Source organism: Toxotes jaculatrix, chromosome 20 (genome assembly GCF_017976425.1).
Source record: "Toxotes jaculatrix isolate fToxJac2 chromosome 20, fToxJac2.pri, whole genome shotgun sequence".
NCBI lineage: Eukaryota > Metazoa > Chordata > Actinopteri > Toxotidae > Toxotes > Toxotes jaculatrix.
Genome location: NC_054413.1, coordinates 18,594,531 through 18,621,749, shown reverse-complemented (window position 1 = coordinate 18,621,749; position 27,219 = coordinate 18,594,531). Strand labels below are relative to the sequence as shown.

General features: G+C 42.6%; 2 protein-coding genes across 5 annotated transcripts in view; one reads left to right on the top strand and one right to left on the bottom strand.

Moving 5' to 3' along the window:
* Positions 1–13,233, bottom strand: part of mpp7a (membrane palmitoylated protein 7a) — a 123,725-nt gene extending 110,492 nt beyond the window's left edge. For 2 of the 3 annotated variants that reach the window (XM_041065478.1, XM_041065477.1), the window contains exon 1: positions 12,968–13,233. The gene's annotated coding sequence lies outside the window, so the exon portion shown is untranslated. Of the gene's footprint in view, positions 1–8,098; positions 8,160–12,967 lie in introns of all 3 variants that reach the window. The other variant, XM_041065476.1, reaches the window with a different exon arrangement.
* A 2,191-nt stretch (positions 13,234–15,424) lies between these two features.
* Positions 15,425–26,195, top strand: waca (WW domain containing adaptor with coiled-coil a). 2 transcript variants are annotated; one of them, XM_041065978.1, is made up of 13 exons: positions 15,425–15,632; positions 15,828–15,858; positions 16,892–17,084; positions 19,796–19,887; positions 20,444–20,559; positions 20,675–20,784; positions 21,274–21,528; positions 22,916–23,038; positions 23,363–23,511; positions 23,940–24,064; positions 24,734–24,935; positions 25,029–25,156; positions 25,254–26,195. In XM_041065978.1, the coding sequence occupies exons 1-13, from the start codon at positions 15,592–15,594 to the stop codon at positions 25,321–25,323; spliced, it is 1,635 nt and encodes a 544-aa protein (XP_040921912.1). In that variant the 5' UTR covers positions 15,425–15,591; the 3' UTR covers positions 25,324–26,195. The 2 variants fall into 2 exon arrangements, with proteins under 2 accessions (XP_040921912.1, XP_040921911.1); XM_041065977.1 differs by having other exon boundaries at positions 23,360–23,511.
* The last annotated feature ends 1,024 nt before the right edge of the window (positions 26,196–27,219 follow it).

Here is a 27,219-nt window from a genome sequence, read left to right as displayed (position 1 = left end):
GAGTGGCCTTCAGCGGACATTCTGCGCAAATATGCACAGGTGTAGGGCTGAACGGATTTTTCTGGCAGATATTGGAATACGATTTGATTCATGATTCGCCCCCCCCCAAATCAAGCTTCAGTGCAATATTCACAATTTACAGTAACATTTGCAGACATGACAGAACACTACATCATACCATTAAAACATTAAATGCCATTACTCTAATGCAAGAATGAAAACTAAAGTTAAGAACTGGTTTCAAATGTATTTGTTAACCAGAAACATGCAGGTACACTCTATAGTCCAACGGCAGTTATTACAAACGAAGAACTAAAAGAGCATCTTTGACTATCTTAACTTAAAGTAGTGCAAAAAAAAAAATCCTTAACTGTATGAAGTTACTGAAATACCCCAGGGCAATATTCTCTCCGGTGTGGTCAGTGGGAAAGTATGCTGTCTGCAGGCAGAGACTTATCAACTCAAAGCTGCGTGACCACATATCAGCAGTTGTGGCATAATACTGCACATTTTTCAGCTGTTAACACTTTTTTTTTACACTCACACGTTCAGCTGTGGGATGGCAACCTGGCTGAAGTAGGTGCGGGAGGGAATCACAGCTCTTCTGTCCAGCGACTGGAGGAGGCTTTTAAATCCGTCTTTGGTCACCATGTCCTTGGCAGCCGTTATCTCCCAGTGTGCTCGGCTGCTCTTATCATACGGAGTTAAACGCTGGTTAAACACGCTGTAATTGTCTGTTCGCTTCTTCGGGCCTGAGCATGATTTTCAGACATTTCACCGGAACTTTTTCCGTCATGCAAACAAACACCTGTGGCGATTTTTCAGGTGTCGGTACAAACTGGTTGTGTTTCCGCTGGATGTTGCAACTTTAGCGCGACAGGTTTTGCGCTGTACCTGTTTCTGGTGCATTTCTGCGGCCTCGAAGCCGAAATAGTCCCAAAATGAGCGACGAGTTGTTTTTCTTGGGGTTTAAAAACCGGAAATCCGCTTCTGGTCCAGCTGAAGCCGTTTCACTAAGAGAGCAGCAGGTGGAGCAGGTGATACTGATTGCGTTAGCCTGATCTGCGCGTGAGCAGCACGCCGCTTCTGATTGGTGAGCTCGGCAGGTAAGGAGACGGCACGTATGTGTAAAATAACACAGCAGATTCTGGGTCAGTCAGGAGCACTGAGAAAAAACAAACAAAAAAAAAAACAAAAAAAAAACAAAAAAACAAACAAAACAAAAAAAACAAAACGCAGCTTTGGCGATCACGTGATCAATAAAAATTCAATTTTTATTGAACTGCGCTGGTGACATGAGGACACGAGGGAAAGAAGGAAGCGATAAACAGAGAACTCCCATCAACCCTCAGGCCTTTTCTGTCACCATCTCCAACTGCCTCCATCCACCCTCTCTGAGATCTGATCAAGCCATTAGCTGATGTGACTCACTGCAAATTAACTCCAGGAGCAAGAGTTGTTGCTTTTACATCTCTGCTCTGCCAAGAACCAGTTCTATTTTTCATCCAGAGCTGTCAGGTGCTTCCATAAACTCATCCACTTCAGTTTATTTAACACACACTGGTTGGTGGTTCAAAGTCTATCAGTTGTTATTATGTGAATGATTATTTCTTTGCACCTAAATACGCAACCAAAACCCAAAACTAGAAAGATCTGAAAAATCTGACAGTTGCAATATTCTTAAAATACTGAAAGGTTATTAAAGGCCAGTACGACAGTAAAGAATAGCTGTTTACCAAACAGACACACGAGAGGAGAGAAGTGTAAAGTTCACTCTTTCACTATGATGTGCGATACTCAACAGATTCTCAAAGCTACTGAGGGAGGTTGGCATCCCATCCCATATTTTTCCATTTTAATAGAGATAACAAAAAATAATTCTCCATACCTTAAAATGTGACCATTAGCTGAAGATGGGCCGTGTGGTGTTATTATTCACGGTAATGAAATCCATGCACCGACTCGGCTGACAGACTGGTGTCGATGTGCCACAAAAGGTTGTCGCCTCCATGCCTGTTTATGTGTTCTGTAGCCGTCTACCCACATCTAATGAAACACTGCTGTGTGGACAGGTATTCAGACAAAGTTTACCCATTTATGTGCTGCACGAAAACAAGGCTCTTCATCAGTCTGAGTATTAGACTCAAATCCTTCATGTGCTTATCAAAGACCAGATTAACACCAATCGACCTGAGACGACACTGGGACAGTCCTGTCCATCATCGCTGTCTCGTGGTGGTTTCTCCATCCATGGTGATGACCTGTGTCACCTGCTGCTGATGGATGGGATGGGATGATGAAGCCATATTAAATACTAGAATGGCACTGAATGGCACATGAAGCCTTCATCCAGGGACATATAAGGCGAGGGAATGAATGCTCCGACATACCAGAACTACCTAACTGCAGTCCTGCAGGAAGGTTGTCCCCAAGCTTTTCAAGCTAAACCCAACTTTTAAATAAACCTATGACACATATCAGCATACAGAGGCTGAATCTTATCAGATTACAGTGTAAAGCGATATGTCGGTGGAGCTCAAATCATTTGCCTCAGACTGTATATTTGTATTCCAAACACTTCAGAAGCTGAGCTCACTGTTTATTAGTTCCTCCCTCTGGCTGAAGCTGTGCTACTCAGCAAAATCAGCTGCTGCCGTGTTTGCTTGGAATGTAATGTGCGCTGTGTAGCTCCATGACATTTGAGAATCCCAGCACTAAGTAGGCTAACACAATAAACTGGTTTCAAACCCACGCCTAAGAAAGCCAGCTGACCTCTTGGCTTAATCTTTGACCTTGTCTGCCCACTGGTTAAGTAAAATGATGTATCCTATAACTGTGTCACAGCTTTCAAACATGTGGAAGAACACCAGTGGGGCCCAGCGTTCACACCTAAAACCAACAATTTCACAGAATCTGAAAGACTTGTGGAGCTTTTTAAAAGATTTAAGTTGTATAAAGAAATATTCCCTTGAGAAACCGTACTCTGGACTCTTTAATAAAGATACACGAGGGCTTCAGTACAAGCTGGTGCCGGGGATATTAACCTCATGATTTTATGCAGTATTACATTATATCTGACCTGGTCACAGGGACTGGGATGGCTGTGATACACTTTTATACCACAGCTGCAAACACTTTAACTTCAAGATGTTTCCTTTACATCTTCCTTTACTCTGTCAACAACCGTTGTTTTCTGTTTACACACTGCAGAAAATATTTTCCACTCAGAGCTGTCAGGTGCTTACATAAACCTACCCAGTCAAGTTTATTTAACAGACACCAAGCAGATGCAAGACAGTAACGTTTTATAATGTGAGCGATTGATTCAGTGCACCTAAATACACAACCACAATCCACTGTTTCTGAATGCTTAAAGTCAGTCCAGGAAAAAAACAGGTAATATGAGACTCAGGTCGATTGACAAAGCCACTTGGATCCACTCTGCTCTTCTTTAAAGCTTAATACACACACTATTTTCTTCTCCTGTGTGCAGTAGTAGCCTTGGCCTTTCCAGGACACGTACAGGAACTCATCTAGAGAGAATGATTTTAAGATACATTCTACTCGCTGAGAGATTAAATTTTAATTTGATATTTGTGAGCCGAGGCCTCAAAAATCCACGAGTAGAATGCAGAGTAATGGCTAAATTATATCATCTTTCCAAAGTAAGAATATCTCTGCTGACCTTGTGACTAGTGTTGCTGTATTCATTCAGCTCACAGCACGATTCTGTGACACTTTACATGAGACTCTTTCCTCTGCAGCTTCCTGTCAGATCAACAGCCAATGGTTTGTAGCAGAGTAAGAATACTGTCTCCACAAAATCAACACTAAAAAGTTGGAACTGACCCTTTAAATATTGTGTATGTGTGAAAGTCTTTGCCTGCAGATCTGAATTTGCCATCCACAGGTGCTGAGCAGGTGTATGGTTGGTAAGTGTGTCCTTGGCAGAGCTTCCCAACAAGATTTTAGAGCTTTAACACTAGTTTCATCCTGTGAAGACACAGCCTGTTCCACGGTGGCCCACTGGCACACAATAGTCCTCTGTTCACCGGATGCCAAATGGTCCAGTCATCACCCTCCATGCCACCCCTCCCCACCCCCCCACCCCCTTTGCTATCTATCTCAGCCTTTCTGTATCTGTCTTTTCCCTGACCGTGACAGAAGCTGCTGATGGTCAGTCAGATTAGCATCCAGCCACTGAAGGGACGACTTCAAAACAGACAAAGAAAGGGCTGCTTTGTCTCTATCTGGTGCCGACGACCCCGGAAGTAAGACAGGAAACTGGGTGAATAGAAAAGGCCCTGCAAGAGCCTTTATAATGACCCACTGTGAGAGCTGTGGGTTTGGAGCAGAACTACAGTACGAAACTGGCACCATCCTGACAGTGGCTAAAACTTTGATAAAATATTCCAGAATATGGATTCCTCAGGCGAGGGCTGTGGGCTCGTGCCAGCGTGTCTGATACTCATGTTTTGGAGCTGTCCTCATTTGCTGAACTGTTGGAGAAGTATTTTTCTAACTTCGACTGAACAGAACTGTTGGCCTACAACATTTAACAGCAGCTTTTGGTGTTACAGATCCTAAAATGGGTAAAACTAGTTCAGAGTATAATGCGACAGCCTTTGTAAATCTGCTGGCACACAGATTAATATCTCACAGCTGGAAGCAGGCCACACCCCCTACCCCTGAAATCTGGCTGATAAAAGAATGAAGATGCATTAAAAAAAAAAAAAAACTTTCCACTGACACATCAGGAGGGTAAATTCTATAAAATATGGTTACTAATTTAATTAATTAATAGGAATAAAAATATGAATATTATCAGTTTACTATTGCAACAAAAACAAAGCAAAAAAAACCCCACTACATAAACATGACATGTCAGTGCATCAGCGCCATAGTCCTATATTGTACTATGCAGTATAATCAAACTCTGTGACCCAGTGAACCTACAAACTAAGCCCCTGCTCCACCCTGCAGACTCCATCTATTCAAATTCTATTCAAAGCCCAACTGACTCTACAAACTACATGATAGTGCAGTAACCACCACTGTGGACAAAGTAAACTACTCCCACACACACACTGCTGCACAAACACCACATGCCTTCTGTTATCAAAGCCCGACAATCCAAAGCCAACTATAAATATCACACTTTAATTTCACCAGAGCCAAAAACCTCGGCTCAAAGGCATTTCCATAAGGTTACTTAGCAATTAGTGGCGAGCTAAGAGCTAACTTAGCAGAGCAGCCTGTCCTTTGATATGAGGGTACCGTATGATAGGCAGCAGAGAACGATTACAGCTGCTTAAATCTTAAATAAAGGGCAAATACATGTGTAGCAACGTTACGTTCAAATTATGGCAGCTGCTCATGTTGGCTTTATATTATCTGTGTCATATAAACTTAGCTTTTAGACATTTTACATCTAATGTGGCAAGTTGCAACTACAAATGAAATATTAGATAGTAGCAGTTCAGATACGGTGACTGAGAGGCACCCAGGCTTAGAGAAAAAAAAAAAGTCATGCTAATAGAAACAAATCAAGTAAATAAAGAAAATAACTTCACTGATTTGACAAAATACAGAGTGGAAAAAAATAACACTGCAAATACAGAAGAAAAAAGCATACAACAACACAAGAAACATGTCCTAACAATGTTTCTTCTACTGTGTGATGACTGTTTTAACAATAAAAGCCTTTGATCATCAGAGTAGGAAAAGCACAAGAGCAATTAACGACGGCCGAATTCCACTTAGCCGTTTCAGTGTGGGGGCCAGCTATTTTGTGTGCTGGCACAGTGGCACACTGTCACAGCTCACTGGCACACTTGAATGGAACAGAGCCATTGTTGTTGTTATTAATAAACCCTGCTTTTCTCACTATGACAGGTCAAAGTGTCTGCTCACTCATGAATTATGTGGCCTTTGCTGTGTGATGCAGTGTCACTGATGAGTTTCCCTTAAGTTTTATAAACTTTAACATTTTTACTTTAACCTTTCACACTGAAGGAAACCCTGCTGGAGATCTAACAAAGGCCTTTAAAAAAAAAAGCACCAGCTTAGACTTAGCCTAGGAAAGTTTTGGTGAACAGTGGCTGATAAAACTGTTTAATAAGTTGCTCAAGTAAAGTCATAAATCATCTTACACAGTAATACCCATTTAAAGTTTGCTAACATTAACCACCATAAGCTACTGGTCATACCAGAGCAAATAACGTTGTAAAAGCAAAACCTTATTTACTTATTTTATTGATCCAGGATGAGATATACTGTAAGTAAATCTTTTTATTTATTTATAGGACTTGTCAAAACCAGGGTTACACGGTGTTTCACAAGGTGTAAATAAAACATACAATGACAAAAACATATGAACACATAATTCAATCAAAGAGAAGAAAATATATTAAAAGATGAAAAACTAAGAGAAACAAATCGGCATCAAGAGACCTGATCATCAGAGGAAGGCTGTTCCATCACGTTCAGATGACCTGAGAGGCCCTGTGGATCTAAATAAGGTCAGTAAGTCACTGTCATATGGTGATGCGCAGTTGTGCAAGGCCTCAAAACTAACAGGGAGGATTATGAATTAAATCCTAAATTTAACAGGAGAGGAAACAAGAATACAGTCCATCAGATGTTGACCACTGATGTGTTTCTAAATTAGCTTTCATTGTCTTCATTTCCATTTTTTTTTCTACATACATGTTGTTGCATGTTGTGTTCAGTCCTGCAAGCTCTCTGTCACCATGGTCTAGAAACCAGAAATGATTCAACGTATTCTTTCTACCTTATTGCTCAGTCACTTGTAATGACTGACTAATGGGGTTACAGCTGAATGACGTAGATGCTCCACTCACCAGTGGAGTGGACATGTAAGAAATGGCTGACGTGGGGGAGGATCACGGACAATTTCAAACAAGAGTAAGTCGATTTACAGGGCACAGAGAGTAGCACACAGACTCTCAGTGGTTTAGCTATCTCACAGTCCTGTCATCCAGACTGAATAGCTGTAATCACATAGGCCACGCCATCAAAGAGTGAAGATTGCATCGTTAATGGTTCTAATAGGCTGTTGTGAAGGGGTTTTCACAGTCAAACTGCTCTAATTGCACTCAATGGGCAACGAGGGAATAGGCACAGACTGGGTCTATACTGGTCTAAAGATGAATGGATGCCTGTCTAATATGTCCACACACAAACATACACACAGAGGCTTGAGAACATGTTTTCACAGACAAAAGCGTGCATTCATATACACACACACACACACACACACACACACACAGACCTCCTTTTGCCAGTCATTTACGTGTTGTGTAGTAAAGAGGTAAATAAGGGGCAGAGAAGTTAACAGGCAAAAGAAAATTCAGCCTCACTGGGGAGGGGGGGCATAGCCAGAAGGAGGTACCAGGAAACACAGCAACAAGTGTACAGAGCTACAGCTGACACTACTTGAGACGCCCTACACACAAAGGAAGGATTTAGCCCGTGAAAGCCAGTGTTGCTGTCTGGAAGGTGTCCTTGCCAACTGACAGAAAACAGGCAGCTTGAGAAAAAAACCCTCTTGAGCTAATCAGCGCTATTCTGATGGGCTCAAGGCCTCAGCGAGACCCCACCCACCGTCACAAAGGACCCAACATACCAAATCACATTTAGGCTTCCCTGTTCCTTCCTCCTGTCTCCTACCAGTCATCAAATCAAGGTCAAAGGTGGAACAGATATCTGGAGCGGCACCAGGAAATGAAGCACGAGTTAACTGAATGCAGCCATGCACTGAGTGAATGTGCGTGAATGGCATTAGATTTACAAGGAGATTTCCAAGCAACAGAGAGGCAAGCAACACTTTACCACCTGTGCTTTCTCTCCTTATCATGTTTAATATCAAACACTCTTTTCTCAATATCAAACACTCAGGTTCTCTCCTGAACCTTACTTTTCCTGTGGCTTTCACATCCAGAACCTGTGACCATCAGACTTCATATCAAAGTTGTGTTCCCCTGCGTTATTTGACATAAGCAAACAATCTCACAGCAACAAGGAGGAGATGGTGGTGACTTTACTGTGTGTTACTACATGACTGTGCTCTTATTACCCTTAGATGAATTACAGTCTGTATCATCTGCTGGATGGTTGAGTTGCTGTTGCTGTCATCTCTGAAAATCAAGGCAAGGAAGGAAAACATCAGTCACAAGACCAGTGTCTGGTAACCAAGCTCCCTGTGCACTCCAAATATCAACACAAGCTACATCAATATTGCAACGTCATGCTCCATTAATAAAGCACTGGATACTCATCACTGACAGGCAGACATAGAGCCTCTCATGCTGATGCTGATGGTGCAAACTTGAAGCTTGTGGGGTCAAGTGGCAAAGATGGCAAGCAGTCATTTGTTCAGTGCCTTGTGTTCAAACCTCCTGCATCCATAGGTCAATTCTCCATCTTCACGAGCACACAACAGCAGCAGAACTGCTAAAGACTCAGGACTACACAAGTCCTCTTTGGTTGCTGTGATTTACTGGACACAACTACAAACAAGTCTACACACTTTGGCCTATTTTGGTTCTGTTTGCTCCGAGTGTGTTGAATTATTCACAGGGCTGCCATAAGGGGAATAGGCATAGTAATGCTAGGCAGGGGCCATGCATGGAAAACCCTCATAAATAAAACAGCATTTGACAAATAAGCTTGACGTCAGTCAAGTGAGCCCACCGCCTCGCTATGTAAGGCTATAGCCTTCACTGACTACTGACAGTTCATTACAAGCTGTTACAGACATACCATATGCCTCCACTTGATTGTGCAACAGTTCATTTTAAACAGTGTTTTAGCTTTAAACAAAGCACCAAGAAAACACAACAAACATCTCATTTACAAGTATATGATCAAGGCGGTGTGTGTATAAAGTATTCCCACAGCAATATCTGGTAGTGCAGGTTCTTGTTAGCCCAAGGCTTTAAATGCAAACCACAGAATTAAGCTACACATGTAGCTGAATGAGAAGACCACTGTTCTTAGCACTGACTTCCTAAATGTCTTAAAACAATAACAAAACAGTCGCACAACAAAACACCACACTTTCGGACCACTCAAGTCTAGACCTATATACAGTAATACATAATTAACCTTCTCTCTGAAAGTTCAGGATCTGACTTGCTTTCCCACACCCAGTACTTTTATTAATGCTACCGCCGTTCACATAGTCTCTCTGCTTTCTCCATCAAAAGGCTCCCCACCGTGAGTCAAGAGGGCAGCATGCCTGCACGGTGAGCGCAGCGTTTCATGTACACGAGCTGGAATATAACGCAGCCAGCGTCGGTGTCTGATGGCCGGCATCTGCTGGGTGGGCTCATTCCAGCGCAGCGCTGCAGAGGCTTAGGTGGTGCTGAGAGAAACCCTACACCTCTGTAGGGCAGGCGGGGGCAAAACAACACAGCATCACTACTGGTGATGCTCATCAACTGTGACCCTGCCACAGACCCTGCCAAGTACATCACTTTAATCTCTCTGTCTGGGATCAGCAGTGCAGCAGGAGGCTCGCAAGTCCATTGCGGAATCGCAACAGAGATTAATGCTACTATGGAGTAAGATGGTGATTAAGCACGGATAGAAGGATGGGTAGATAAATAGATGTATGAATGAAATGAGAGACAAATGGTTGGTTTGGTGAGTAAGAGAATGAATGAAAGAACATAGATAGAAGGGTGAATAAATGGAAAGACAGGTGTATATAAGGGCATGAGGACAGCTGGATGGACAGATGAACGCCCTGTCCTCTGTGTATACACTGCTCAGTTCACCAGAAGCATAACTATGAGTTCCTCAGTTAGTGATAATCCAAGCTGGACCGATTCAGAGATGATCTTTTCCACTGACAGCAGATTTGTTCTTGTACTTCCTGGAAGTTCACTTTCATAATCTTATCAGATTTGAGCTCTCAGTTTCACAAAAACAGCAACAATCTGCACCAGTGCAATCATGGAAAAACCTTTACGACCTCAGACAAAAATATATTAAGCAATACAAAAATATTCTGATCAGGCTGTCTTCAGACTTTATAACTGGATTAAGCCACTGCAACAACATACATGTATTCATATTTCATATGTTGCCAAGTTTAGCAGTGGCTGGCAGTAAAGTAGGTTCACCTCAATATGTCAGGAGGCAGCGCTCTGAGACCTGAGCTCAGAAACCACTCAGTGCTTGATGAAGACACAGTGAACTCATTACAAGCCAAATCCTGTTGAAACAGAGTCAGTATTAAAAGTGGTCAAAGCAGTATAACAAGCACTCTTTACATTCTCCGGCTGCTTTAGTCTTTTGCGTGACTTCAGAATGACTGCATTCCTTTGTGGGTAGGTTTCTCGACCAGCTGACATATATGCGTGGTACTGAACAAATTTCCTGCTTTGCAATAAAATCAATAATAGAAATCTTACTTTTGTCCACAGTCAAAAGTAAACTGTAAAGACATGAACAGTTACTTATTTCTTATTCCTGTACAGGACCTAAAAGAAATGCTCCATTTAGTCTTGGTTACCTTTAAGATAAATGAGTCTTGGTGCAGAGTAAATAGACAAGGTGGCTGATACTGAGGTTTCTCTTCAGACAAGGCAATTTCCTGTGATTCTGAGTTAGCTCATAGTGATCCAAACTAATGCTTGGATTAAGAGTCTTAAGCCACTGTATCCTACCCGCTCTTAAGCTCTAAGAAAATAGCCTTGCTGCTGACGAGCACTTATGGAAGCCATCTCTCGGCATTGTCCCCAGCCATGAACGGCACAATGGCCTGCTGACAGGTTTCTCATCAGCACAAGCCAGGCCGCTGCAATGACAGGAAGCGTTTGTCTCAATCAGCAGGTTGCTCAGATTCACTCTGGGAGTTGAGCCCTGCGCACATAGCATTCTTAGTTCCCACACCTCCCTCCCCCTACTCCATGACCCTCCACGCCAGGAACAAAACCCAGGGAATGTGAGCTATGTGGAGCTGCAGCTCGGAGACACCTGTTCAGACAACCAACACAGGGCAAAGCCTCCTACACTGTGCCTCGTCTGAGCCGCTGCATCCGACCCCACCCTGACCTCAGCTGCCTCCATATGCACGCACACTTCAGCACTGTGTGCGCTGAAATCAAGAAACAGGCGTCTGTTTCAGTCCAGCTGTGAATAATTTCAGATGGCAGACTTTAGCAGCTATTAACACCTTGTAAGTTACCTTAAATCACCAGTGAAGAATCTGTAAATGGAGGACATAGTGTTGTCAAGATACTCGGCTGCTGACCTCATAAAAATAAACCAGAGATTATAAGACCAAAACAGTTATAATCAAAGTCTCCTGAGAGACTCTCCCCGTTCAGCTGGAATTCTGCATAAAGGCCTCCCACCTTTTTCTAGGCAAGATTTAAAAGAAGATCTAGGCTATTCCCACCGAGAGTAAGGGAACTGGCCAAAACTGCAGACAAACCTCTGAGGTTTCAGAGTTTACACAGAGAAATGTCGGCTCTCTGGAGATCCCCTTATGTGGCATTCAAATACAAGGGAACGAAGGTCATCATCTTACTGTCTCTCTCTTTTTCTCACAGTCACAGCACAGCAACAATGCTGGGGACTGGACCAAAAAGACACAAACGCAATGAATGATGGGACATTGTTGGGACTTTAAACTGATGAAGATATTTGCAATAACACACAACAGATCTCATTTAAACATTTTGAACTTGATATGCTGCATAACAATGAAGTGTAGAATTGTAGTGTCAAGTGTAGAGATGCTCCTTTAACTCTAAGTAACACAAGCCAGTAAACAACTGAATGAGCTTTTCTCTTAAGCCCCACACTTCCTCTGTTAAATGACGGCCATGTGTGCATTCAGTAAGTATACAGACTCTAACTGTCAGTAGGAACAAATGACTCAAAGGAATGGAACATAAGAGCATTTTCAAGAAATTACTACTGACATCTTGGTTCTCTCTAAATTTTTAACCACATAAAAAACTTATGATACAAATGATACTGTGGCTTTCGAGAGTGTTATTAGGCAATCTCATGTTTAAGTAAAGATACACAAGGGTCTGAACTATATCATGTGGCAAGGCCTCGTTTCTATCGTAGCACAGCAGTAATGGTTATGGGGGAATTTCGGGAGACAAAAACACACGGTGTCCTGTGTCATTAGAATATACAAATCCAAAGTATGCAAAACAAGCTGCTGAGTTGGGATGTAATGGAAGCTGGCCAAGTGCTGAGTCTCTCCGTGGGCTGCCAGCTCGGAGGCTTGGCACCGTCAGCCAGTGACAAGCTCCGAGTCACCACACTTGACTTTGCAGGGCAACAAGGGCTCTGTATTCCCTGTGGACGAGCGACATGGCACGCTGCACTTCCTGGAGAGCAGGAACCTCGGCGTTAAAGGGTGTGGGCGTTTTTGTGGAAGTTGATGGTTGTGTCACGAGCACATTTTGTCATTATGGTTAGCGCGTGTGCTCGCATTCCTGTAAGCCGGAGGTTCCACAGTAGCTTTACATATTACTACAACAGCTCACCATGTGTAGTTACGAAACACTGTGTTTGCCCTGCACTGTGCTGCTTTCACTTTCCCACGAAAGCGTTCCTGAGTACAGGGCGTCAGGTGAAATCTCACTGAAACAAACACAACTACAAAGTCACGTTAGGGATAAAGTGGGCATTAAGTGTCAGAGACAGCGCAGAGTTTATCTAATGAGTAAACGGTAAGAATAAGGTTTCTTTTATATCATGAACCTAATCACGCTGCTAAGGTTACTTCATTTTCCACTGTGTATCACACGCACCGACTTGTAGCTGAATCCTCTGTATTCCGCATTAAAGCATAATGATAATTTCAGCTATGTTCATTTCGAAGTTTCTCTCTGGAACTGCCTTTTTGTTTCCACTAACTTGACGGTGGTGAGGATAAGTTCTCAGCTGCAGACAATATGTTGGTACTCACTTTGCATCGGAGGTCGGAGCTGAATGGGTTCTTGCTGTTCGCGGTGTACTCCGGCGGTTCCTTCGAGAACAAAACTTTTTGTTTTTTCCGTTTTGAGTTTGAAACCGTGATTTTGCCCCTTTAACCTCCTGCACTCATCCCCGCTCACTGAACCTATCTCCTGGACGCAACCTTTCAAAATGTTACGCCTCGGCTTTGCCACAAGACAAATAAAGTGGTCTGTCGAGGCGCTGACTTGGAAACGGTTTGTTTATTTGGACACAACGTTAGCGTGCGGATGTGTGACAACGCGAAGCTGTTCTGAGATCTGTACTAGATAAACCTTCCGCTGCAGAGCCCGCCCAACCTCTTCTATCATTGGTCACTATTCTATTGAGGCGTGGTCACTCCCTTAGTTCTGCACTGTGATTGACTTGTAGTATTGTCAATCATCGGCTAACGCCTCCATCGTAAATTCGCTCATCCGCCGACAGGAGAAAACAAAACAACCACACTGTGACAGTATAATTCTTTGAGAAGTAGTGTTCATGCACATATAAATACTCATAAAAAAAAAAAAACTCCAGTTCACAAAACAACTACTGAGGGTTGTGAATTTCTGTATTTATTTATTTATTTATTTATTTTAAAGATAGGCTTTTTGCCTTCAGCTAAGCCGGTTAAACCCTACATCAATCTGTTTCAAATTAATACAGTTGGTTAATGTTAAATTAATTTAATATTTATCATATTTAGGACTGGTCAGGCAATGCAAGTTGTTATCAGTGGGATGAGTTTTGTTGCTTTAGTACTGGAGATATAAAAGTGGTTTGATACCTCCCCCTACAGGTCATGTCAGACAGAAAGCAACAAGTGTCCAAGGACCAGAAAAGACGCTTTGGAGAGAATGTGAGTTGATTCTGGCTGAGACTCTCGTATTAAATTAACAAACAAATAAAAATATGTTTAAAACGATGACATTAGATCAGTGTTTCCTTTCAGTCACAGACAAGTGTGTGTAATCCTACTGATTACTGAGTGTGAGAAATCATACACTCATGGACTCAGATGGAAAAAATATTACATTATTATATGACTGAGCACAGAGACTCTCAAAAAAACCAGTGTGTATGTTTCTCTGTCTGTCTGCCTGTCTGTCTGTGTGAATAAGTTCCAGAAATATACTAACAATAGGAGCACCCACTTTCGTGCCCCCTCGTCCTCACATTAAAGTGCGTTGTGTGCCAAAACGCTGAACTGCAGTTTCTTTTGTCCTCAGCCTGGGATATAATGAGGGACATATTGTCTGGGGACAAAGGAGCCCAGCAGCCCTCTTCTGACAGATACTCACTCTGAACCATTGATACAACCTTTTCAAAGCCACAAAATGTAGAGCGGCTGCTTTGGATGCACACACTATTTCATTTCATACTCCAAAGTGTGGACTTGTAAATGAGCATTATTCTACTAGAGTGCTTCCCAAACATTGCACTAATTTGTGGTACTCTTTAATGATTCTTTTTGGATGTATATCTATTATATTTACCCCTCTATCATTCATTCAGGCCTCTCTTGTTTTAATGCTATGTGCAGAAACTTTTTTTTCAGCTACACACAATGAACAGTACAACTGAAATGCTACAATATGACAATTTGGACTCTTTGTCGTGTACAATTAATGTGGCAATGGAAATTGTGCCCACAAACCCAAACCGTGAAATCATTTTTGTTGGATTCTCTGTAGCTAGGGGCATTTGTGTGAATGTATTTTTAGGGTGATCTCTGGGTGAAGACAGAGACAGAGCATCTGGTGGCCTGTGATTTCAAAGTATAACCACTAGATGACAGAAGAGAACAAGCCACAGCCTGTAATGGCCTGTAAAACATTATGATGTCCACAGTACTTTGTTGTAAGCGGACTGGATGATTTATTCTAACAGTTAAAAATGCATTTGTATGGGGAGAATGACAATTTATCCAATGCAACTGCACAATTAAACTGGGTTACAAGTTTTTGAGGCTGTTCGACTCCAGCCTGTGTGTCTCCCGGATGTTGCCATCTGAAGGGGGAGGCGGTAGAGAACTGGGTTGCCGTCAAGGTTGCCAGATCTGTACACTGCCCACAAATGTCAATCGTGTTTGATAGGGATTTCCTAAACACTGGATTTCTTCGACTTACTGTGGAAAAAATCACAATCATGGTGTCACCTGACTGACACTGCTGTATTTGAATATGCCATACTTCAATTTGTTTGTGTTTCAAACTTAATGTGCTTATATATATGCGTGTATGTGTGTGTGTGTATTAATAAACATTTGATGTTATTGTTCTTGTGATTTGAATGACATGTTTTTTCTTAGGTACCATTGGTTTTATGAAGGCTTTCCCATACTGCTTAATATCTGGCAACCCTGCGCGCAGCTCCACGGCTACGTTTTCTCAGCAGATAGAGACGCGGCTGTGTGTGTCTGAGTGGGAGATGGACTGAGTGAGGGCGCTCTTTCGACCAGTGCTGCCGATAGCATTGAAATACCCATAAGCTAGGTTGAAATAATTGACGATTTCAGGTCGCTGAATCAACAAGAAAATATAGTACCGTTATCAGTCTTTCACATCCCACTCCAAACACACTAACACGGCATTGATGGTAATGTATGCAAGGAAACAACCGAGACTCGGCGATGGGTAAACATCTTTTTTAACGTTACTTGTTCTGATTTTCCTTTTCCTCGTAGCTACGCTTTGACAATCCGCCATTTTTACTGAAACCAAAATAAGTGTCTGGAAACTTGTACGTTCAGCTGTTGCAACACTTCCAACTATCTCTCAGCACTGTCATTTAAAGTTTCGTATTCACTACTGTTTTCTTTACATTTGCAGGTGCGACCGAAGAGATTCTCAGCCCTATCAGGTACTTGTTAGCTAACCGTAGCCTGCTAGCTTGCTAGCAGCAAATAAGATTAAAATGGACACTCTAGTTCAGGCTTCTGGGGAGCACAACAGGCCCCAGTCAGTGCGGAAAATAGCGTGAAAAGTAAATGATTTTGTTTGAAATTGCCGTCCGAGCGCTGCAAATATTTCCTAACGTTAATATCGTCGGGTAAAGACAACATAGACTGAATGTATTCGTCGAATTCAGCGGTTTTGGAAAAGGCACAGGCGAGTTTTATTGAAGCTCAAAGCTAATGATAGCTTGTTACTGTTAGCTTTCTTGCTAGCCAGGGCCTGACCGCAGTCTGTCATTTTAAGAATATAGCTAGCTAAGCCCTCGAAACATCAAAGTACTCGAAACGTGTACTTCAAACAAACAAACAATTAACGTAACGCGCAAATACAGTTAGTAGCCCGTTAAGTTTGCCAGCACTCGTTTGTCTGGTAAAATGTTCTGTTCACTTCGTCATTATTAGAAATTATAAATGTGATAGTTTACATACGTTGTTGTTGTCAAATGAGAGACTACTGAACAGTTACACTAGCATAGCTAAAACGGTTATCTAAGTAACTCGGCATTAGAACGAATTGAAAGATAAATCTGCTGCTCACAACTCTCAAATAATTAGTGGCATGAATGGTGATTAGTTCTATAAATTAGCACCTGAATATTAAAAATTTAGACGCCTATGTCTGTTGAAATTGTAGTTCTATAAACAGCCAAACATGGTGCGGATGAAACTGGTTTGCACGTCTGCTATGGAGTCGAGCTTGTCACTTACCTGTCCTTTAAAAAGGGAAAGGGGCGGGCTAAGATAACGCAACAACCAATGAAAAAAAAAAATCACTGTCATCACGTGATTAATCCCCCCGACGTGGGGGGGGGGGGGGGGGGGTCTTTTTTGAGGGGGGTGTCACCTGCCTGCATTCAAAACTTGAGAGCCCTGTTATATGCATAAGATACTAGATTGTAGTGAGGTGTTTTGTGTCTGTATATGTGTGTGTGTCTGCAGACTCTCAAATACTCATCCAAGAGCCATCCAGGTGGGGACCACCGTCATGAAAAGATGCGAGACTCCTCAGATGTCACTCCTCCCTGCAAAATGCTCCGGAGGTCTGACAGCCCTGAAAACAAACACATCGACAGCACAGGGCACAGCAGAGCAAAGGTGGCACACACACACCGGGCCAGAGACAGGGATGGAGGTGAGACACAGTGGTTATGGTGAATAAAATGGGTTTAGTTTTAAAATTCATTGCTTACTTAAATAGCCACAGATGATGGTTTCACATAAGCATTTAAGAAACAGGAGGTGTTCTTTTTTTTAAGCATCTGAGAGCTTCATCACAGAAACTCTGCGGTGTAGTTTAATGTTTTTGAGCCCTGAGACATAAGTAGAACCTGCTATATGCTTTTTTATGCAAAGTAGTAGTAGGTATTCTAGCAGTTCTAGATTTGAACAAGAACAAGTTAAAATAGATGCACTGATGAACTTTAGTAGTAACCAGCCATATTTGTTTTCTTTTTACCAAGATGCCCTTTATGCTAACCAGTTGACTAAACTGTCAGCACTCAGCTCTCTCTCATTCTCTCAGCTGATTGAACAGTCATTGTGGATTCTATAAGAATGATCACAAACCTAAGTGTTTTGTAAATGTATTGATTTTCCACTGCAGTAGCATGAGAAACAACACCACACACACTGTCCAAGCATTCAGGTGTTGAAAGAAATATCTTGTGTTGGGAAATAACTGTCTTTTTGCATTGTATAGAGTTTGTATCTGAACTTGTTCAGTGGCCGGCCAATTTCACTGACAGCATGTCAGAAGTAAAAAAATGTTTGAGGTTTGAAAAAGCGCATTTTCAGTGATTCCGTCACTGGAAATTCATGTAGGGTTGATGGTTGTAAATCTTCTGTACGTTTTTTTTGTGCTTTTCTTTTGAGGAGTAACATAAAATGCAAGTATTCCTCTAGAATTTTATTGGCAGTTGAGCGTTCTGATCCATGTGTGTGGCATAATTGTGGTTAACATAAAAGGGTTATTACATTGTGGGGCGTAATCTTTTGTATTGTTTGTAGTTTTCTTAGAGAGCAGTATGTGGAGTTGCTAGAGTTTAGTTGGCAAGAACAATATTGTGTTTAGCTGTTTTTTCAGAGTGGTTCACTGAAGAAACGAATGGAGGGCTAATGTTGAACTGCTCTGCTTTTACTGCTCTGTGTGTAACATCTCTGAGGATTGGCAAGAGGTTACAAAACAGCAGAGGATATACTAACAGAGAGGCTTGTTAGAGATGTTGCCTGTGGGGTTGGTTACTCTCAAATACAGTTAATGGGATTTGTTTCAGATTTTAAAAGACAAAATTTTTTATTTTTAGACTTTTGAGTTTGATGTTGTGTCTAAGGCTTCAGACATTTGGTGTTTCAAAATCTTTTATTTCAAGTCTTCTGCTAATGTACACTCAATAAGGGATAGGCTGTAGCCGTTTACCATCAGAGTTTGTTTTGGTTTAGACAGAATCATTCAAAGTTTCTCACATCTGCTTAATGTGTCATTACATTGCAGGTCAGGAGATTATTATAGATGTGCTGATAATGGCACACTAAAATTAAACTTAGATATGAATGAATAAAAGCTAAAAACAGCAAAGCAGTCTTTTAAAGATGTTTAACACATAATGACCATTAGTCATTGATGGCTTAGCAGTGATGGTGCAAACAATAATGGCATAATACTATATGTGACACAGTGTCTGGTGAGCTTGATAAAGTTAACCTAAAGGTTATCGATCAAATGATTATCTGTACTGTGAAAGGTGCAGAGAATGAGAATCACCCACTGCTGCGAACCCACAACGCTCTACGGGGCATTTTTGCATTTGTGGCCCACGGCTTTACTTTTGTGGTTGACACACTACTGTCATCAGTCCTGTTTCCAGCCACAGCAGACAGCTGTTCTCACCAACCAAACTCTTACAGTGCCTACATGACTCACACAGCACCAAACAGCAGAGCTGAAACAGACCAAAACAAAAGAGCGTCAGTTGAACTTATATTTACCAGGAGGCAGGGATTTTTCTGCTTTTAGCATCAAGACAAAATTGTCTCTCACTTTTTTTTCTCCAACAAAAATACCAGCCAGATTTTATCGTTTGTACATTGCTTTTCATTTCCCAGCTGCAGGTGGATTAGAGTAAAATGCTCTTTGAAAAGCAGTTATATTTGCACTACTGAACATGCCACAGATTGTTGCAGACACTACACGTTGGGGTTGCCACTGAGTGCTCTCTTGGTTCACGGATGTATTTAAGGACTAGGACGTTAGTGCTCAGCTCATCCATCCTCTCCTTCTGCTGTATGTGAGAATACCATGTCACCAGAGGCCTTTCATTCATGCCGTCTCCCTCTCTGACGTATAATTACATCCCCGAAGCAATTTAGAAAATGTTACAAATGTCAAAATATCTGGAAGTGCTTACACTTGAAGCTTCTAATAATAGTTGGGCAGAGCTGAGAGGATAGGATGAGCAAAAGCAGGTTCGGTCTTGCCATCTGATTGCTACACTTGTTCTGTTACCTGTCGTGGCGGTGGCGGCGGTGCTTTCAGATCTATTGTCAAGACGGCAGCCTAGCACTGGGACGGGTTTTTAAACATAGGATTCTTTGTTAGGCAAACAGGTGTAGCAACAATTTCAATTACATCTGTTGCATTGATTCTATATTATCATGTAATCAGCATGGGTATACAAACAATGTGAATGCAGTCAACCCCCAAAAAAGTGTGTTACAGTGTTGTTTTGCTGTCTGGGGACATTCTACCAACAGGATTATTTGTTACTGAGCAAACGGTTGGCATGTTACTGTTTTTGTTGTTACCGATGCTGAGTATTCCGTATTTTTGTGTTGTATTTGTTGCAGGGACCAGTTATTCTCCACAGGAAAATTCTCACAACCACAGCTCCCTTCATAGCTCCAACTCACATTCTAACCCCAGCAAGACCTCAGACACAGTAAGTGTCGACTCTTCCTTCGCACGGTGGCAGATGATGGACTGAACATTGTTTTTCCAGTACGATAAATTGAATGGTTTCTTGGCAGCTGCTGATGTTCAGTAGTTTCACATCTTTGACTCTGGGTTATGTTGCTTCAGTTAGCTATGATTTTCTTAATTTAAGTTTTTGCTTTACAATACTGACCTAAGCAACAAAGATGGAGCACTATAAAATGATGAAAGCGCTGGATTACAGTGAAAAATGGCGACCAAATACTGGAAATGAGCTTAAAATACCAGTCACAATATAATGTCTTTAAAAGAGCAAAATGTTTTACTTTGGTTACCTGAACAATCTGAAGCTGTCGCTGAAATAAAAAATAAAGATTCCCTCGCAGTAACAAAGCTTCTCTGAAAACAGCCCAGCTACAGCTATCTGCCTTCAGCCCCCAGTCTCTGTTGTACATGTCAGATTACATTACAGGCGCTTGCATCATACCCTCTAAACACACATACACACAACTGCTTTCTGTCTGGTTGGCCTCGTCTTCCTAAACATTTGCTCCTTCTCTCAGCCTTACGAACCTGGTGACGACTGGTCAGAGCACATCAGCTCGTCTGGAAAGAAATACTATTACAACTGCAGGACAGAGGTGTCCCAGTGGGAGAAGCCCAAAGAGTGGCTCGAGAGGTAGCTGTACCCAAACCACCTGATTTACACACACACTGTTTCTATCAGTGTCACACAAAGATTGGATACATGGCTAATAACCATTTGTATGCATGCTTGTCTCTGTTTTTCACAGAGAACAGAGGCAAAAAGAGGCAACGAAGACTGCGGTTGTCAACAGTTTCCCCAAAGACAGGGACTACAGAAGGGAGGCAATGCAAGCGTCGGCAGCCCCTACTGGTTCTAGTAAGTCATCCACTACTACAGCACGTTTTTGGCGAATATCTTCCTCGGAACTGCCTCTAAGCCTTCAGTTTAAGCATTGTTGTTATTGGCTTGTTAGTGATGACTATTGTTGAGTTGACCTTTGGCTGATGAATGCTAGGGAACTGCTTACTACTTACTACAAATGGCTGAACAGTGCATGCTGCTGTGGCTTTAAACTACGTACTGTGGCTGTGCACTGAAAGCATTTTACTGTATGTGGGTATTCAGATTGAAATTGCTACTGCACTGGCTCCGTTCACGCAGGGCTTTTGATGATCTGAACATGGCCTATGGGTGTGCATGCAGTCCAGCTAATGTTTGCATGAGACGGTCGTTTCTCCAGGCCATTATGAATATACATACATAATATATATAGATGAATATACAGTATTGGCAAAAAGGAAGTATGTGGATTTGTGACACTACCTTTTTGATGAAATTACATCTTCCTTTCACCTGAATCCACAGAGTCAGCCCAGGTGGAGAAGCCCACAGCGACCCTCACCACCCAGTCCCAGTCGTCATCTTCAGGCTCAGGGAGCTTGAACCCATCGTCGGGGCCCCCTGGATCGTCGGCCTCAACGGTGCCTGTGTCTCCGGTCCTGCAATCCCCCGCCCCTCCGCTTCTCCAGGACCCCACCTTGTTTCGCCAGCTTCTCCCAGCACTTCAGACCGCCCTGCAGCTCAACAATGCCAGTGTGGACATGGCGAAAATCAACGAAGGTAAGAATATGCAGATCTAAGATGGAAACAGTTCACATGTGCATTCAGATAGATGCAGTGGTTGTGTTTGATGAGTAATTCGAGGCAGACAGTTTAAAATTATATGCTGTGTGTACTGCTGTCAGCTCTTTGTCTGCTCACTGTCAAAAGGCTTTGACATGGCATGAGAGTCTGTCCTGCTGGTCTGGGCACAGTATTGAATCCTACCTCACTTGATAGCCCCATAGTATTATGCTGTTTGTATTTCTCTCTGGATGTGTGGATGGAGAATCTCTCCTGACCAGTATATGCATGAAAAGAACTTGTTTGTACAACAGGTTGTCTCACTGCGTCTCAGGGGCATGGCAAAAATGTTAATAGATGTTCAGACTGTCACAGTGGAAGGTGGGATGAAAAGCCGGCTGTCAGACAGTGTCAACACACAATAATTGTAAATATGGAGATAAAAACGCAGACTTTCCGATAGTGTCTCTCACGAGGCTCCTGCTGGGGGGCTGCAAACATCCCACTTGAGTTTGCAGGCGGGAGTGTGTTCGGCCATCCGACGAGCACTTCAGCTGGAGTATAGTGGCAGCTTCAGACCGCGCTGTTCGCTCTGAAGCCTTTCAACTCATCAGCCGTGTGAATGACTAGTCTAACAGTCGGTGTTGTGCCAACACTTGGCGGAAAACTTGGCTAACACTGTAGGGGGCACCTCGGGCATCCTGACTGTCTGAGTCTTACTTACATGATCCAAGCCAAAGAGCAGCACAACATACACCTCTGCAGGATGAGTGGTTGAGTGAAAAGTGAGAGAATCTGGCTCAACTATGAAAACACTCTGACTTAATGGCCACCAACATGTCAGACAGTGTTAATGAGATTGTCAGTTTCAGCATTTAGCAGTTCCTCTCTCAGAGAGACAACCTGCAGTTCACAGAAGTTTAAGCTTTAGTTTGCATCCTTTTGTCAGAGTTTTGATCGGAAACCAGAGCTACGGAGTGTTTGGGCGTAGTTGGATCTGAAAATTGAATTGGCCACTGGACAGAAATGGTTGTTAAACCACAAACCAGGAGAAGAAAAACCTGGATGGATGCACTGTACATGGTATCTAAGACCAAAAGAAACAACACTGTCTTCCTTCCTTCAAGCAGGTTTTAACCCTGCCCTGAAGCCATGCCACCCAAATCTCAAAATACTGCATCCTCAGTGGAAACATGTCAGTTTGTTTCACCATAGCGTGTTTAAGCTAAATGACAGTTCTTACTGGGCACATTAGAACAGGACACATTACTGAAATCTGACTGTCAAATGCACTGTGATGCATTGGAGAAACCATTCTAGCAGCGGTAGTTAATACAGTGTGTCGGTGCACAGTGTAACCGTGTGTCTGTTTGCCATCCTGTAGTTCTCACAGCTGCTGTCACACAAGCTTCATTACAGTCGATGCTCCATAAGATCCTCACTGCTGGACCATCAGCTTTCAATATCACTACTATCCTCTCTCAAGCTGCTCAACTCTCCAACCAAGGTAAATGAAGCCCATGTTGAAACACATCTGTTCCTCTGCTGTGAGGAGATACAGTCACTTAATGTCTTGTGTAATAAAAACTTTGATGAACACAGAGCAGAGTTAACCTTACGGGTTTCCTGTGTGTTTCCTGTGAGTTAAATACTTAAATTGATATCATCAGCCATTAGAAAATCGGTTTCCTGATTTGTGTTTATGACAGTTACAGTTTTAGATTTCACCACTATTTGCTTGTAAAGTTTTTTTTTCCTGCTGGGTATTAAATTTAGCAGATTGTATTGATCCCTTAGATTGTCTGTCCTTTTGTTGGTGTGTCTCCAGCAGCTCAGCAATCCAACCAGTCGCCAATGTCATTAACATCGGACGCCTCATCGCCCAGGTCCTATGTTTCTCCACGGATCAGCACACCACAGAGCAATGCTGGTCCTCTAAAGCCCCTCCTCAGCACGCAGCCTGTCATCCCACAGCCAAAAGTAAGACAACAGCGAAATCACCAGTGTCCTCAGTAGGGGTGTAGAGTATCTAGTAGGGTGAGAGAAGTTGCCTGCTGTGTGAATTTTTGGGACAAACTCTGTATGAACCTGAGCTTTTATCAGTGGAAACTGTGTTCAGAGCTGATGAGCCTGTTGAATTTCTGAGATGGACAGCATTCCTTTGCTTGTACTGTACATGTTGAAGGATATTTACCAAGTAAACACATCTCACATTATCTTGAGCCACACTGAAAAAAAGGTGACTGAGATTACACTCACATGCCTTTCACCGCTGAGAGTTTCTAGTTGGATGAAATATACAGGAGGATAGAATCATGCAAATTTATTGCAAATAGAGTGAAAGCTTGTGTTTTGATCCTGTGGAGAGGACGTGTTTTGATGTGGCATTTCTAACTTACCGCGTTCAGGTGAACACGCCAGCAGCGAAGCAGGCATCTCATCCCCAGCCCACGTCCCAGCAGCCCCTCTCCAGCGATAAGCAGCACAGTCATGATGCCACCACGGCCTCGCCACGCACACTGCAGCGACAAGGGTAAGCACAAGCACACAACTCGCTGAAGTTTAACAAGGATAAGTAGCAAGTGAAATAATAAGACAGCCTTGGACAATATTTGGGGACAGTTTTTGTACTTATTCTCCAAAGAGTACATCACTGTTTAAATATTTAAGACACCATGACTTGTAAAAAGCATCAACATCTGTGTGCATTGAGGTGTTTCTCTGCACATGTAGACAAATAGAGTGCAAATACTGTATTTGCCTAAGTGTGGGACAGCCCGTTCACATGAGCTCTGTTTTGTTTTTAATTTTTTCTTTTTTTGGATGGTCTTCATTGTGTAGTGTTGTGGCACCATCTGCTGGTCATTAATGGAACAACTAGTGTTTCTCTCGGTCGTCTCCCTCCTTCATTCTTTCGTTTGTGGGAATTTTTCCAAAAAGGAGCCAATTTCTGAGCAGTTTGATAAAAGATGGTCATTACTGCAGTTCAGGGGATTTAAATTAAGTCAGTGTGTACGTATTAACTGATCATTTCCTCCGCTGGATTCAGACACACTCAGCAGTTGACATAAATAAAGAGTGCGAGAGTGTTTCTGGTTTAGTATGAAAGTCACTGAATGTGCACTTTAAGCTCACATAACACAACTAGGGACGTTGTATATGTTGTACAAACCTTTCTAAACATAACATTCGCTTATTGCAGCAGTCAGAGGAGTCCATCCCCGGGTCCCAACCATGTCGCCTCCAGCAGCAGCAGCAGCAGTGCCCCCAACTCTGCCTCCGCTCCCCCCACCGCCTCAGCAGCCCGGCCCTCCTGCTCCTTCACCCCCACCCTTGCTGCCCACTTCAATGAGAATCTTATCAAACACGTTCAGGGTTGGCCTGCTGAACACGCAGAGAAACAGGTTTGTACATTTCTACATTTTACCATCATTGACATGATTGAGTTGGAAATTGAAGCTTATTTTTATGCATTTAAAAAAAAAATTATCTTAAAGGCATCAAGACTACGTGAAGAGGCCCACACCATGGGGAGCATCTGCATGTCTGAGAACTGCACCGAGCTCAAAAACCTCCGGTCTTTGGTCAGAGTCTGTGAAATCCAAGCAACATTGCGTGAGCAGAGGTGAGAAAACAGTTTCAGTTTGGAAGCATGCACCTGTTGACACGTAAAGTAAGGCTTAATACAACTAATTGTTATTGTTTCTGTCTCTTACCTGCAGGATACTGTTTCTGAGACAGCAAATCAAAGAACTTGAAAAGTTGAAGAATCAGAATTCTTTCATGGTCTGAGAACTTCTGGTTGCGAGCGTTGGGAAAAGAGGGGGGAAAGACCCATTGCACATAGTTGGAAGCTGGAGGGAGAGCAGTTGTTCAGTTCCTCTTGAGCCCGGTCTTAACACACACACACACGGGAGCTGCAGTCGGGTTGCCTTTGGACCGTTGGGCTGGGAGAACCAAGAGGGAAGAATGAAGAGCTGTTGTGGGAGAAGGGGAGAGGGTGGGGTGATTTACAAGTTTTGTAAAAAAAAAACCCTCGACGGAAAAAAAATGTAGATTTCTTGTAGATGTTATTATCTATGTTGTAAATATGTTTTGTAGATTGAAGCCATGGAAAGCCATGCCTATCAAAGCTTTTGACATCCAAACTAATCAACGCCTAGGCGGCTACGTTCATTAGCTAGCCTTTTCCTTCATGTTAACTCGTCTGCAGACTTAAAGCTTCATTTTGTCAGTTCGTGGATCATTGAACCATCGAGCACGTGTGACCTGCATGTAAACGGAGGAGGATGTCTGAAGCCATTTATTTACACAGAAGCCTAGCATAAAGCATAAAGCATAACACACTGGTGTCAAAGTAGTTCTTCTCAAATCTCAGTAAACTGATGACTCTGTCTCGATTCTCTTCCTCTGCCCTGTCCGGGTGAACTGTAACGTGTACTCAGGCGTGGTGATCGTCCCCTCTCTGCAGGTCTGTCTCGCAATGGTTCAGTGATCTATTTGCAGCTTCTGGTGGTCCTGCATTTCCCAGTCTGAAAAAAAAAAACAGTGCCTGGTGGTGTGGTGGAGTGAGTGATTTAAAAAAAACAAAAAAACACAAAAAAAATAAAATTAGAGATGTGATGGCGTGCTGCTTTGGACCATTCCCACTACCCTCACCTGGCCTCAGCCCTGCCCTGCCGCACCTTCTCCTGAGACACCAACACTTCACGCCCTCCTTGTCAGGTTTTTTTTTTTTTTTTTTTTTGTTGGTCCCTCTTCTTCTTGTGTTCCAACAATTTTTGTTCCTCTTTTTCCCTCTCTGAATTTTTAAGCTGAGGTGGTACCACTGGTTCATTCCTTTGTACAGTCGCTAACATAACAGTGAAGTTTTAAGAAGAGGACTCAGAGTAAAAGGGTTTTATTTATAAGAATTGTAGTGACGAAGAGTAAATCACAATGATATCCATGCATTTTCATTTGCACCCAGTTTAGGAGTGGTATTACAGGTGGTTAGAGGCAGATGTGACCCGGATCACCTCTTCAGTCAGCGCAGGGCAACGAGAGGTCACAAGGTCAAATGTGAAATGTATGTATTGTAATAAACATATTAAACTAAAGCGAGCACTGGTTATTTTATTGGAATATTAGGTTTGGTTCATACGCTAGTGCCTTGTTGAAAGTCTTAAGCCTCGTTCACCAAGAAAGTCCGACATTTTCTTTGATCCTGTTTGACCAACGACAAAAAGATCTTCAACGAGCATGTCCTGCACAGGGTTGTTTGTCTCGCACGTCCCATCCCTCCCTTTGTTTGTTTGTTTGTCCCCCACTGATGAAGAGCAGGGTCCTATGCTGCAAAGGCCTGTTTTTTTTTCCACCGTACTATCTATTGAGTCTATAACAGAACTGCACCACACATTCAGTAAAGGTGACCACATCATTGCTTTGTATATTGTTTCCTGAAGTATATTGACAAATGAAATAAAATATGCCTCTCCAGGGCCATGTTGTTCTTGGGTTTTTGATGGTCCCTTTACTCTTCACTCTTGTAATTTAATTAGAGGTGACAAGTTCTACAGAAAGACTTTCTCAGGTCTAAAGGGGAAAATCAATAATGCAGAGTGCAGGTAAAAACTGGCGACCCCTGCTGGTGGTTTTATGTCTTGCACTGCAGACTGTGGGATCTCTGGCCTCCTCTGAGAGAGGAAT